The sequence below is a fragment of the Dipteris shenzhenensis genome, chromosome 27 (assembly GCF_047967505.1).
Source record: "Dipteris shenzhenensis isolate YYH24624 ecotype China chromosome 27, Dip_SZ_1.0, whole genome shotgun sequence".
NCBI lineage: Eukaryota > Viridiplantae > Streptophyta > Polypodiopsida > Gleicheniales > Dipteridaceae > Dipteris > Dipteris shenzhenensis.
Genome location: NC_141622.1, coordinates 15358850 through 15372689, shown reverse-complemented (window position 1 = coordinate 15372689; position 13840 = coordinate 15358850). Strand labels below are relative to the sequence as shown.

At 42.3% G+C, this 13840-nt stretch overlaps 1 protein-coding gene across 1 annotated transcript; it reads right to left on the bottom strand.

The window, feature by feature from the left end:
* Nucleotides 1–469: 469 nt before the first annotated feature.
* LOC147883920 (disease resistance protein L6-like) lies at nt 470–4510 on the bottom strand. The gene is made up of 6 exons (XM_087398911.1): nt 4370–4510; nt 4080–4156; nt 3327–3912; nt 2950–3222; nt 2061–2732; nt 470–1971 (listed from the first exon to the last, which is right to left on the bottom strand). The coding sequence occupies exons 1-6, from the start codon at nt 4508–4510 to the stop codon at nt 685–687; spliced, it is 3036 nt and encodes a 1011-aa protein (XP_087255037.1). The 3' UTR covers nt 470–684.
* Between the last annotated feature and the right edge of the window lie 9330 nt (nt 4511–13840).

Sequence of the window (13840 nt, the reverse complement as noted above, 5' to 3'; positions counted from 1 at the left end):
GACTTTTGCTTATTCTTTCACCCTTGGACAATAAATTTCATTGATGGATACCAATTAATCAATGTAACATTTCAGTCGTTAAGAATTTCCAAGCCATTAATTAGAATCTTATAAATGAAAAAATTAATGTTGCCTTTTGGCATTTACATAACAAAGAAGCACTTAATTAATGAAACTTTTATGTTGTTTATGACATAAGAAACGGCAATTGTGTTTCTATTTCTTGCCATTTGTAACATAATAAATGGCATTTTGTATGTCACTTTATTGCCATTTTCAACCTTAAAAATGACAATTTTTATCTTCTTTTGCCATTTCAAATAGAATAAATGGCAACATGTATGTCAACATTTGCCATTTCAAACATAATAAATGGCAACCTTTATGGCATATATTTGCCATTTCTTTCACATTTGATCTTATATGTATTGCCATTTCATACATTAAAAATGGCAAAAATATATGGCACTTTTGGTTGCTATTTTAGATGTAAAAATGGCAAGCTATATGACACTTTTCATACATAAAAAATGGAAGAAATATATGGCACTTTTGGTTGCCAGACATAAAAATGGCACTTTTGGTTGCCATTTCTAAAAATGGCACTTGTGGAAATGGCACCAAGAAAGTGCCATTTAATAATGTAAAAATGGCACTTTTAGACTGCCATTTCTACCTAGTAGTCTACCGTGGTGTTTCAGGCTCACCTTCTAAGTCATCCAATTCACAGTTGGCCAACAAGTCAAGAACTCCTATATCCACGTCTTTCAATTTGGGACATGAGAATATAGTAAGGCGTTCCAAAGTGTGATTGGGTTTTACCTCTATTTTCTCCAATTCAGGGCAATGAGAGATTTTGAGGCTGCTGAGGTTGTTGCGACTCGAGTCACTCGACCACCGGATCTCTTTCAATCCTATGCACCAGTGAACCGTAAGCTGCTTGAGGTTGCTAAGATCCACCAGTCTGCAAAAGTCAATCTCTTTCAATCCGTAGCACTCACTGATTTCGAGAGTTTGCAGTCTAGGCAATTGCCTGATGAAACCGATGCCCTTCACCCCACGTATACATAAGCTTACAAGATTGGGCAGACCATGGATATCCCCCACAATGCCGCCAATTGCGAATTTCAAATCAAGGCTCTCCATTGCATTCATGCCCCTCAAATCTGGCTGTGCCCTTACCCAGGCAAGGCGCAGATGTTGCAAAGACTCACAATTTGACATGAACACATTGTGAAACTGCAAAGGTATTTCACACCTCGTTACGTCAACAACTTTGAGATTTGGAACTACACCTGCTATTTGAACTTCTGTCAACCTGTCAAAATGATCAAATCTCAGAAACTGAAGCCGAGTATTTTGACTGCTAAAATCACCCACCTTTCGCAGCTCTGATACATCTCTCAAACTTATTTGTTTGAGATTGATGAGCCTACCCAAACCACTGATCTCTTGCAGATTCTTTACAGACTTAATGAGCAAAAATTGCAAATTCACTAAGCCGTCTAAGCACAGCGTGCACATCATCTGCTGATTCTGTCTGATACTCCAGAGCGCATCACATAATCCTTCAAGTGAGAGGACACACAGGTGACGCAGCACTGAAATGTCCTCTAAATTCCGCTTGTAATTAAAGCTTCTCGATTCATAGATTTTCAATTCCAACCACAATAATTCAGGCATGTTTCCCCAACCCACCAAATCACTATCACCACCTAATGTGAGCTTTAAAACGCGCAACCTCCTCATCTGTTCCGGCCTCCATGCACCAGGTTTATCAGCAATATCAGCAAACACAACGTCTCTCTCTGCGTTTGCACATCTGATATACTCGACCTTACCACATTTGCCTAGAATGAATCTATCACTGGCAGTTGCTTCTCGAGTAGCTAGGTCTTTATACAAGTCATGCACTAGGATTTCTTCCGAATTCTCAGACTCCAAGAGACCATCATATGCCAACTGCCTCAACTACACACAACACCGACACAGCAGAAGTTCAATTCATTTCAAAATAGGATTCTATCAATCTATGAACAAAAATGTTTCATGGCACTTACGTTCATTCCAATCTCATACTCATCCATGTCTCCTCCGTAAAGAGCCCTCAGCCATGTGAGCAAGAATTCAGCATCTCCAGGGTGGACATCACCATCCAAAACTGTAATATAATCCTTTCTTGATTCTCGTACCTTCGGTATATATACCAGAGCGACATCCAAAAAAATCTCTTTCCGGACTTTAGGGATTGAATCATAATTGATTTTGATGAGCTTATCAAGCACATCATGACTGCCTGTTAAATGACGACGCTTGTGTTTCCACGCTGCAAGCCATTGATCTCCTCCAATTTTCCCCAGATTTACGCCTACCGCACTTACTGCAAGTGGATGATATCTACCTTTAAACCGATACGACTGAGTCACATCATCCACATCTGAATCCTTAAGCTGAATATGAGGCGATTGACCAGCTTGATTGCGGTTGAAAGATCTGATGAAAATTTGTCGAGCTTCTTCCATATGAAGACCCAGCAATGGTATCACATAACTTCTGTCTTCCAGCAAATTGAATAAAACCTGTGGACTTCGGCTTGTCACCAATATTTTGCTGCCTGAGCTAAATCCAACACCCAAAATTCTCTGTGCAAACTCCAAACATGGGTCCCAAACATTATCCAATGCAATGAAAACATCCAAGCTGGTCACTTGTTTCTTTATCAGCTGCAGACACTACGATAAAATGAAAATAAACTTTCACTTATCATTAGATGTCCAAGAAAATCTTACTAATAAAAGGACAAGAAAAAACTCTTACACAGCATACTTGGAAATGTCATACGCGCACTATAAAACATATTTCATAGGGCACTCTAACCTTTCTAAATCCTTTCAAGTCCAAATGGTAAAGACGGATATCCAATTAGTGGCACACATGTAAACTGCTCACCTCGTCAAAGTTTTCGACATTGTGGATGCTGGAATGGCCAATGCTTGCTAGTTGTTGAAGAGACTTAAGGCATTGTCTCACAACTTCTTTCTCATCGGAAGCATTGGTAGGAAATTCAATGATTGTACACCTTCCTGCATAAACGCCTGCGTAATGGTTCACCATGAGCTTGCATATAGTAGTTTTACCTTGCCCGCCAATACCATGAAACCCTATCGCACGAGCTTTTAAGTGTGGGGCTGACGGCATCTTGTCGAATAGCTTAGCAACCTCCTGAAAGTTTAAAGTGGACAAATTTTTTGATGCCATTAGGCTGGTCATAAAGCACGGAAAACTGCATTGAGTAAACTTAAATTAGATCAAATTTTGATCTTTACTTTTGTCAAGCGCCTATGTCCTGTTAAGTGGGAGACGTCATAACGCAGTAGGGGACGGATAATGCTGCAGACGCGATGAAGTACGTCCTCGATGAAGTCGTTTTCACCCTTGCTTGTGTCATAAACTACACCTTGTATCTTGGGGAGCTGCATGGTGGCGCTCTCCAATTGGCTGATAGTGACTAGGGAGGGGTTTTTCTCAGCAATGTTTTGCCATGCTGCTCGCCACTCCGACAAACGAGGGGACGAGAGCTTGAGATCATTGGGTTTAATCTTGAAAAAGAGCGGTAGGATTTTTGGGTTACAAGAAGAGGTGTGCAAGTTGTGGAGCTCCAACATTGGCCACTTAGAAGTGAGGAAGCCAGGAGACAGCACTACCACCCCAAGCTTACATTCCCTGAGACTCCGCAAGAGGTAAGGTGGAAAATGCTCGCCCGGAGGAAGGCTCACAGTGTCGAGGAAGGGATCATGACCCACATCGCGTAAAGCCTGGTCAAGCCTTCTTACAAAGGGCTTCTCTTGTCCAGAGTGGCTGAGGAAAATGAGATGCTGCCGTGGCTGATCCACTTTTGAACACATTGGGGACCTGCCATTTTATGTACATAATAAAGCTTAAAGGAGGAGACCCAATTGCTTGCTTCTTCCAAAAAGGAGTGAGTAACTAATTCTTTGTTTGGTGGGGGGTGTGTGTGTGTGTGTGACTCTCTCTCTCTCTTACACACACACAGAGACACAAAAGAGAGAATGCCTAACCGGATCTCTGGCTCTGGCTCTGGCTCGTGCACGCGGATTTGTTTTCCACGTCTAATCTTGGTCGCCTGTTCCCCCATCTACAAATGAATGAGGCCAGATCAGAAACAAGAAGGCGAAGTACGTGATGAGGATATATCAGAGATCAATGATTATACGTGGTGGTGAAATTTTGTCATCGAAGTCTCCTAAGGCGGCTGAAAATTGGCAAGCTTGGGCGTTTCATTCAGTGGGTCTCTCTCTCTCTCTCTCCCTCTCCATTCAACTTCAACTTCATGGAATCGAACACAAACCTCGTAGGAACGGTAAGGATCTGTCTCAAGGAGACAAAGATACCCAGAACCCAGGCTGAATTGGAGACGTAGCTCTGAGGGGTTGGTTTTGATGGGTGCCCGTCGGACAATATGTTGAAGAATATGTTGACTCTTCTTCATTGGACTTGAATGGACTCTTTAATGTGGTTCACACACTCTCTCTCTCTCCTCAAGTCTTCTTCACCTTTTCTCCCTCCCCCCCCTGCCTCTATGTGTGTCTCTCTCTTTTTGTTTGCCTTTTTGGCCCTCCAAGGGTCCTAAGGGATGGACAGATTAGTTTTTTGCTACTCAAGCCCATCCCACTTCTTTCAGTTCATTTGGTCAACATGACCACTTTAAGTTTTGGTTTAGTGGTTCTTTAAGGCTTTCTAATATGCTCCTTATTGGGTCAACATGACCACTTTAAGTTTTAGTTTAGTGGTTCTTTAAGGCTGTCTAATATGCTCCTAATGTGTTGTTAGGGTCAAGTTTTTGCCCTCTTGTGGAGGTTTTAAATGCTTTTTTCTTTTATTGGGTTGGTCAGAAGGTGGGCTCGAGTCAATTAGCGTTGCTCACACTCCACAAGTTGCCACAGAGTTTCAAAAGTTTTGTGACTACGATCCATCCACCACTACCACACACACACCCCACCTCACTCATCCACTCAGAGTACAAGATCAACATCATCTTTTTCCAGTACACATGTTATCGATCCGTTGATGCAATCCACTCTCATAATTTCTCTTAGTATTCTATGGCACCACATTTCTCAACACCCCCCAGCAACTTTACACTTAGACTTATAATGGCATTCTAAAAGGCAGGGCCTTAGTGGGATCCCCACCTTCTTTATCTTGGGTAGGCCTTATCAATGATTAAATATTATTCACCTTGTTTTTGTGTGGAAATAAAAAATAAATTCTGCTAGGCACACCTTATCCACCTAAACCATGGAGTGGGCTAGAAAACAAGATGAATGGCATTCATTTGGCCTGCCAGAATGAATGCCTCCTTTATGTTCCACAATATGATAATGAGGGGATGATACAATTGACAAAGCTGCATACAAGTTTGCAAGATTTGGAAAATGCTCCATTGTTGTACTCAGAACTCAAGGGTTGATTGCCCGAGGAAGAATGTGAAACTCCTAAGTGGGGCTACGGATTTGAAGAAACCTCTTTAGAAGACACATAAATAAAAATGCTATGGCGAACAAGTAAGATCTAGACTTCTCAATGGTGAGCAAGATTTTAGAGATTCAGAGCTCCCACCACCATAGCTTGCAAAATGAAAATGAATAAAGAGAAGGCCAGCCATGTAAGAATTAGCTTCATTAATCTCTCGAAATCCCATTTGATCTCTGGTATTCATTTTCATTCACCAAAAACAAAAACTCTGTGAGCATGGCTTTGTACAAAGTCTATTACACATTGACAAGTAAACCTTGCCTCACACGTTTACAAGTACATTTTCAATGACAGGTGTGTACAATGATCAAGTCTTAAACTAGAAGTACAAGGCGGAAGATACTCTAGAGTGTCCCCATTTGTTGCCACGACATCACGTAGGTATAGTGTACAAAATCTAGCATAAGCGCGTAGTGTCATACAATGCAAACTGGGAGTGGTACATAAAATTCTTGTCTTAGCAATCGTGCTTTCTTGACCATAAATTTTGAGAATCGTGATTGGATGAGTTGGGTATTGCATAAGAGCTCATGTTCTGATCGGTCCATGTTTGCGTCTGTTTGCTCATCAAGATAAGATTCTTCTTTGTTACATTTTGCATGCGACTCCAGATGTTTGGACAAAGACGTTGAAAGCCAGTGAGCCAATTTGCAGGTTTACTATCGTGCTCCTCATTAGACCAGACGCTTTTTTGTGATTATTCAGAGAGCGTTTACCCCCAGTTTGCTATGGTCTTTTTGAGCACGGTGCCGGGAATACAATTTTTCGAACGGTCTGTGCCTTGCGCATGAATAACAACATTGTCCTCAAATGAAGCAGAGAACTATCCCCGAAAAATTGTAGTGTTCTTAGTGAGGCTGATCTCCGTGCAATTGCGAGCTAAAGATTATTGGGATGATTCCTGGTTAGAGGATAAACAACCAATGTCGTGACCATTATTCTGCTTCTTCTGCTGCAGCTGTTGCTGGTGGAAGACCGACCAGCTGCATGTAAGGATAAGTCGCATCGACTTGCTAGGGATTCATGCGCATGAAGAGCTCGTCCACCACCCCAAATCCAAGCCTGGCGAAATGAGGAAATGGAGGTTGGAATAGACCGTTGTTATCCTCCTCTCCCTCGAGTGCTATTGTTGCGTCGCTGTTGTCCCAACGCTTTGGCTTTCAACACTCCCAGCGAAACAGTGACAACAATCACATGGTCTGCTTCAAACACGGTCTCGTCCTCACAGTGGATGTGAATTGGGGCTCCGGACTCCTGGGATTTCGCGTTTAACCACTCAATCTTCTTCACCTTCTTGCCAAACTATATGCTTTCGCTTGGAATGTCGGCAACCATTGCATTTTCCACATTCCAGTATCCTTTCCCAATTGTCATGTGCTCGCCAGGAGACTCCCAATACTCTTCATTAGACTCCAAATCCAGATCCGTCACAGTGAATCCGCCGCGGTCATGCTGTGCTCCAGATTTTCACACGCATGATGAACACGCCCATTTGCAGCGAGCGAAGCTCCCAAGTAGTCTTGCTACAATGATTTGAGGAAGCATTCTACATTCGCCCGTTCAAGGAAAAAGCCCTTTTTTTTCCATTCGTAGTGTCATTCAGTGCGACATGCTTAGGATACGTTGGTGCACGTCATGGACATTGAAAGCCATTGAAACGCAGTGACGGTATACCTTTGCGAACGGGAGAAGCGCCTAGATTGTTATCCTCCTTCTCGTTCACCGTCAGGTTTTGCAAGTCAATACACTTGCCCGAGTTTGGCATAGCAAAGAACTCCATAGCTTAGGACAGGAGACCTTGGCAAGTCCTACACATCGAAAAGGCAAGCTTCGAATAAGTAGTAGCATCAATACGAAAAAAAGGAAGGAATTGAAGGTAGCAAAAGCAGTCGCGTCTAAGAAAACCTTGCTGGAATGCTCCACTGTTAGTTTCCATGGAATCGGCAGAAGAAATCAACCAATCCACTGCCAATAAACAAGAAAATCTGAGAGCAAGCCTAAACAAACAAGAATTTGATACAAGTGACTAATTGCACGACGTTTATATAGAATTCCAGGATATGACGATAGAGAAACATTCCAAACGAACACTGTCAACAAATCTTTGCAATCTTTGCAAAATCCAATTGATAGATATGCTAAGAGCTGGCCTCATGAAGCATGATGAATGAACACCGACTAAAGCCGCTGTGCCAAAACTCCAAAAAGAAATTCTTCCATAATTGTGAGCAGTTGAGACAGAAGAAGCTGTGAAAGTCGTTCTGAATTCAATAAACAGCGAACTCATGTATTTAGTGCCTATCAATGACCTGAATGGCCAATCGCAAAAATACCAAATCCTTTTGTGCCAAAAACACTGATTTCTGCTTTGCTAAAAGAGAATCGCTGCTAAGGCGACCCAGAGGGCAGGCCAAAAAACAGCCTAAACCATGGAGTGGGTGTCTGGAAAAAAAACAGCGCGAGATGTTATTTGGTATTGCATTATAAAAAATTTGGACTCAAAAAGGGGCCCTCCAAGAGAGCCCTTGGGCTAGTGACATGGAAGGATGAGGTGAATAAAACTAAGTATAATATTGTTAAATTACACGACGCAGCGGAACAGAAACTAAACAAAGAATAGAGAGTACACAACAAACTGGAGATAAACAAAAATTTCCTTCAATACTGATGTAGTGCAGATGATGGCTCCGTCCATCCGTGCGCTCCCACTGGTACAATGGACGGGAGATGTCGCCTCTTTATAGCTATGAGGGCAATAGTCAGATCAACGTAGTCGGTGAAACCGACCAGTTAACTTAGTTGATAAAGCTGACTAGTCAGCTTAGTCAGTGGAATCGACTAGTCGTCCATGGAATATTCAGAAAATATTTCCTATACCGTCGCCTCGGGAGCTCTCGCCCCCGACCTCCCACCAGGGGGGCCCCCTTGCTGGGGACCAGCTGGCCCCTAGACCCCAGCAAGAGTAAGGGGCTCCCACACAATCACCTTTCTACCATCAACGATCTCATTTTGATAGACCTCATCTGACATGACCACCCTTTCCTTGCATAACGTCCTCCTGTTCTTTAACGTTATAAACCCTCCCTCTTTATTTACCTATAACACTACATCCCCTTGCTGCTTACCTTCTTGGCTCTGCCCTTAGATTTTCGACTCCTCCTTTCACTACCTTACTCTCCGCATGGCCGGACTTTACCTTCAGGTGCTCTTCTTTACACCATTTTTTTCGCACTCTTCAACTACTTGTTTCCCTTCTCCGTGTTACTCCTGCATGGACCTGTGGTTGCACCTAGCTTGCCTCTACCACTTTTCTCCAAGATCGTCTCTATGAGACCCATTTCCTTCTCCGGTGCTTAGGCGACCTTCTTCATGAGCTCGCAAGGTGCACGCTTTGCTTACACATCTCTCTTCTACTTTTGGTTTATGGGCACAAGCCTTTCTTGGTCTTTGCTATGTTTGTCTCTTAGTTCCTTGGCTACTGGTGTGATAGAACCTTTTGCGCAGCGTTCACCTCTTTTTGTGTTTACTCTGTTAGTTTCCTTACTCAGTCGTTTTGGCATCCGCACTCAGTCATTTACAAGTTGAGATGTGTGGAGCTTGCAAGCTTGGCTTTGGTGTCTTCTACTTAACTCTGGCTCTTAGCTTTGTCAATAAGTTTTTTTCTTTTTGGTGCCCTCCCTTGGCTTGGGTGCGGCCTGCTGGCTCTTCACTGCTTTGTAGTGTGTTTGAGTTTAGTTACATTTTTGAAGGTGTGGTTGCATGGCAATGTGTATTCTATTGCTTGACCTCCAAGACACATGTACTTGGTGCTTGGCGACTCCTTACTGGCGCTTGATGACACTTTTGATCACTAGCCTCGGTCCTATAACACAACCTTCTTTCCTGTTTATATATATATGTATGTATGTATATATATATATATATATACATGAAGGCCTAAGAAACTTAAAGGCCTAAGAAGGTAAATAAAACTAAAATACTATGGATAAGCTCTAAGCACCAAGGCCTGCAATAATATATATATATTGCCTGAGTATATATATTATTGCGGGCCTTGGTGCTTAGAGCTTATCCATAGTATTTTAGTTTTATTTACTTTCTTAGGCCTTCATGTTGCCCTAGTCCCTTCATTCCCCTATATTCTTCTTTCTTTATATAATTATATCATTACAAAAATTTTGGACTAAAAAAGGGGCCCTTTAGAGAATTACTAAAATATTAAAGGCTTGGATAAGGGAATATGGTATCCATGACGAAGATTATGCCACATGTCATGCTGAAGATTTAGTACAATGTCGATTGAACACTTCAGATGTGACATTTCGGTGAGCAAATCTTACAATTCTTGTTTGTATAAAAAATGATCAGGGTACTATGTATTAACAGATCCCAAATTTTGCAGGTATTTCATTGGAAGGCAAAATCTCTACATGACTTTCACATATAGAAGGTTTAGATGGAAGAACCATCAATGGGAAGCAATGGATGATGATTTGCGCGATGGGACTCACAATCTTATTGTCGAGGTATCAATTTATCATAGCAAGGACATCCTGATCTAATGTTGGAATTGGAAGAGGAGTGGACCATGCGATTTATCAGGGAAGAATTGCTATTGGCAACAACAAGCCCTTCCCAAGACTATTATTTTAGACTTGATAATTGCAAAGTTAGATATAGGGATGACAAGTATCCTTTGTAAGAATTGTTGCCCCCCCCATACTCTAGAGATAGTAGAGACATGATGGTAGGTATTTCATAATATCTAGTTTCTTGGATCCTTAGTGCTTCAATAATGCATTTGGCAATGAGGCATTGTTACATATACGAACAGAAATCATAAATAATACAAAGTGTTATTTCATTTATTATTAAGATTTTATTTATTAAGTATGCACCTCTAGATTGATGGCTCTCTATGGTCTATGAATGATAAAGTGATAAATATTTGTAATTTTAAATCTATGTGGATAATTGTATATATGTATTGTGCAAAAGAGAGAGTGTGTGAGAGAGAGAGATAGCAATTAGAGTGTGCGAGAGAGAGAGAGAGAGAGAGAGAGAGAGAGAGAAGTTGAGAGTGCAATAAGAGACACAAATAATGCACCTGGCCATGAGACAAAGTTAGATGTATGAATAGAGAGAGAGAGAGAGACTATGAGAGAGAGAGAGCAGTCAAGGACACAAATAATGCACCTGGCCATGAGACATTGTTAGATGTATGGATATACTCAAAGAGAGAGAGAGAGAGAGAGGGAGAGAGAGAGAGGGACACAAAGGGGGGGAAAGAGATAGAGGGAGGGGGAGGGACACAAAGGGAGACAGAGAGAGTTAAGATTGCATTTATTCATTTGCACCTCTAAGTTGAGAAAGAGAAAAATAAGAAAGTTAATTAAGGTCTTTGAGAGACTATGAGATTGAAAAAAAACCCAAATACAACTGATTCAAAGGGTGGAGCCGCTAACAAAATACAAAAACTGTATATGTAAAATCAATGTCCATGACAATGGAGACGAGGACCAGAAAGTGAGAGACGGAGAGTGGGATAGAGAGAGAGAGAGGCAAAGAATTGGAAGAGAGAGAGTTAGGATTGCATTTATTCATTTGCACCTCTAAGTTGAGAAAGAGAAAAATAAGAAAGTTAATTAAGGTCTCTAAGAGACAATGATATTGAAAAAAAACCGAGATACAACTGATCCAAAGGGTGGAGCTGCTAACAAAATACAAAAAGTGTATATGTAAAATCAATGTCCATGACATAGATAGTTAAGGGCCACAAGGCAACAAGATGATCATCGGGTGTGTGTGTGTGAGAGAGAGAGAGAGAGAGAGAGAGAGCAAATAGGGACACAAAGGGAGGGACAGAGATAGAGAGAGAGAGAGGGGGGAGAGGGGGAGCAAGAGAGAGAGAGAGAGCAATGAGGGACACAAAGGGAGGGAAAGAAAAAAAGAAATATTAACATCCTCGGAAGACCTTGTGGGTCTATGAGAGAGAGAGAGAGAGGGAGATAACTAAGGGCAACGAGAGAGAGAGAGAGAGAGAGAGGGAGAGAGAGGAGAGAGAGAGAGATATGAAGAGAGAGAGAGAGAGAGAGAGAGAGAGAGAGAGAGAGATGCTTTCCAAAGAAAAAAAAATAAATATAAAAATATTGTAATTACGAGCATTTTTAAGGACAATGCCCATTTTACCATTTTATAAAGTACACTTCTAAGGTCATTTTCACATTTTTAGTTTCCCACTCTTAAGTAACCTTGCATTTCACAACCTCCTCTTTCATCTTCCCGAGCATCCTCCTATACTCATGGCTTCCCCTAGAGAGACTTTTAACCAGTGGATTTCATCCACTAATTCGCATGCCTCTACAAATTAGGTTTATCCTATCTTCTACAAGGCATTCCATCTTGAGTCACACTTGAGAGCTCTTCTTCCTGATGCTGATAATCTGTCTCTTCAATTTTTTGATAGACTTATCCATGGGCAATCTATCGCAATTGCTAACTCTCCTCACCAATGGGTTTCATTGGATATTTTAAGCTCTTTTGACCAAAGTGCTGACTTCAAGAAGACACTAGGTAGGACCATGGATAATGTCCCTATCTCTCTCTGTGAGTACACTATCCCCATCCCCAAGGGATTCGCTCTTAGTACAAGGGGGACATCACCTACGTGCATGGACTTTAAGAAAACCCCCTGTATACGGTCCATGTAGCATGATAAAATACCCCTATTTAAGCTTATAAGGATACCACTAAAAGCGCACTATGTGCCCCCTTTCCTTAAATCTACGTTCTTTCTCAATTATTTAGATTAGACCATAAGAAATTTAGATGATATAGATTAGACCATATTCAAATATTCACCAATGGGTAAACGCACCTGCATCCCACAAGTCATTGCCAAACACGCACACACACACACATCCACAGTCAACACTAGGTGATTAGGGTCAATATGTCCATTTTTGCATCTTTTCACCATCTTGCATGTTGGCCTCACAATAAGTCCCACACCGTACAAATGCACTCCCTCTCCCACTCACCTTCCCACTCCTTCACATTCCTCCTCTTTTACTTCTCTACACAGTCAATATCCCACCAGTTGTTTCTATAGAAGTATCACACCAACCGTCACGATCTTGTATCATGCCGATCATCGCCATCCCGTATCCCGCTGAGCGATGCCATCAAGGATCACGCCAATTGTAACCCTTTTAATATCACGTCGGCCATCGCCAAAATGGTACCCTGCTGACCATCACCATCGACTTACCCCATCAACCATTGCCATCAGAAAACCCTACTAGCCATGGGGATGTAGAATCTATATAAATAGGGCCTATCCCATCGGGTCGTCGCCATAGCAATTTCCCCCAGAGTCTTGCAAAATTTCCTTATAATTCTCACAACCTCCTTCCCTCTTCCACTGCCATCCAAAACAGCTTGTTTATGTCCTCCCACTCTTCCTAATCCATCGACTCCCTCATCACTCAATTGCCATCAATCTTCCCTATGGATCCCAAAAGCAAATTTTTCAAATTCGAAATTAAGTTGGGACTCTGCCCCCACCCTATTCCACAGGCCACTGGACCCTCGGATTCTCAAAGCACCCCTTCTGCGACAATCCATATGCCTTCCGAGTTCCCCATAGAAGATTTACAAGGGGAGGAAGAAGTGTCCAACAGACAAGCCACCCAAGAGGGTACTAACAATAGCAGCTGGTACGCCCCCTCAAGATCAAGAAAGTGCACCCCGACTCCCACAGAAGGTGAATACAAGGTCGTGCGCTCCCGATTGCACTCACCGCTTGGAGAAGCCTGGCTCTAGGAGTTGGACACATGCATCGTGCACTCGCGCTTTGCCTATGAGGATCATGACTACACCCTCCATTACCATACAGTGGTAGACTATGCAGCACTTAGGGAGCCAGAGGTGCAAGATGCACTCAGAGTTGCTGGCCTGAGCAGAGTGGCAGATAGCCTCCCATGCCATCTCGACATGAAAATTTTGGCAGAGTTCCTCTAGGCATACAACAGCAACACCAACATTGGCATCGTGCGAGACGCAATAGGAAATCCCAACCACTACCACATCACTCAGGATGTGGTACATGCCGCCTTCAGCCTACCAATCATCGGCAAAAAGTATTCCACAAAGAAGAAGCTGGAAGCCCTTAGCAAGGTCTGCCACTATGACCAACAGAAGAGCAAGGGCCGAATCCACTTCACCACCATTCACAAGCCCAAGGTGGATAGTCCATCGTGCCCAATATCTTGCTTTGCTTGGT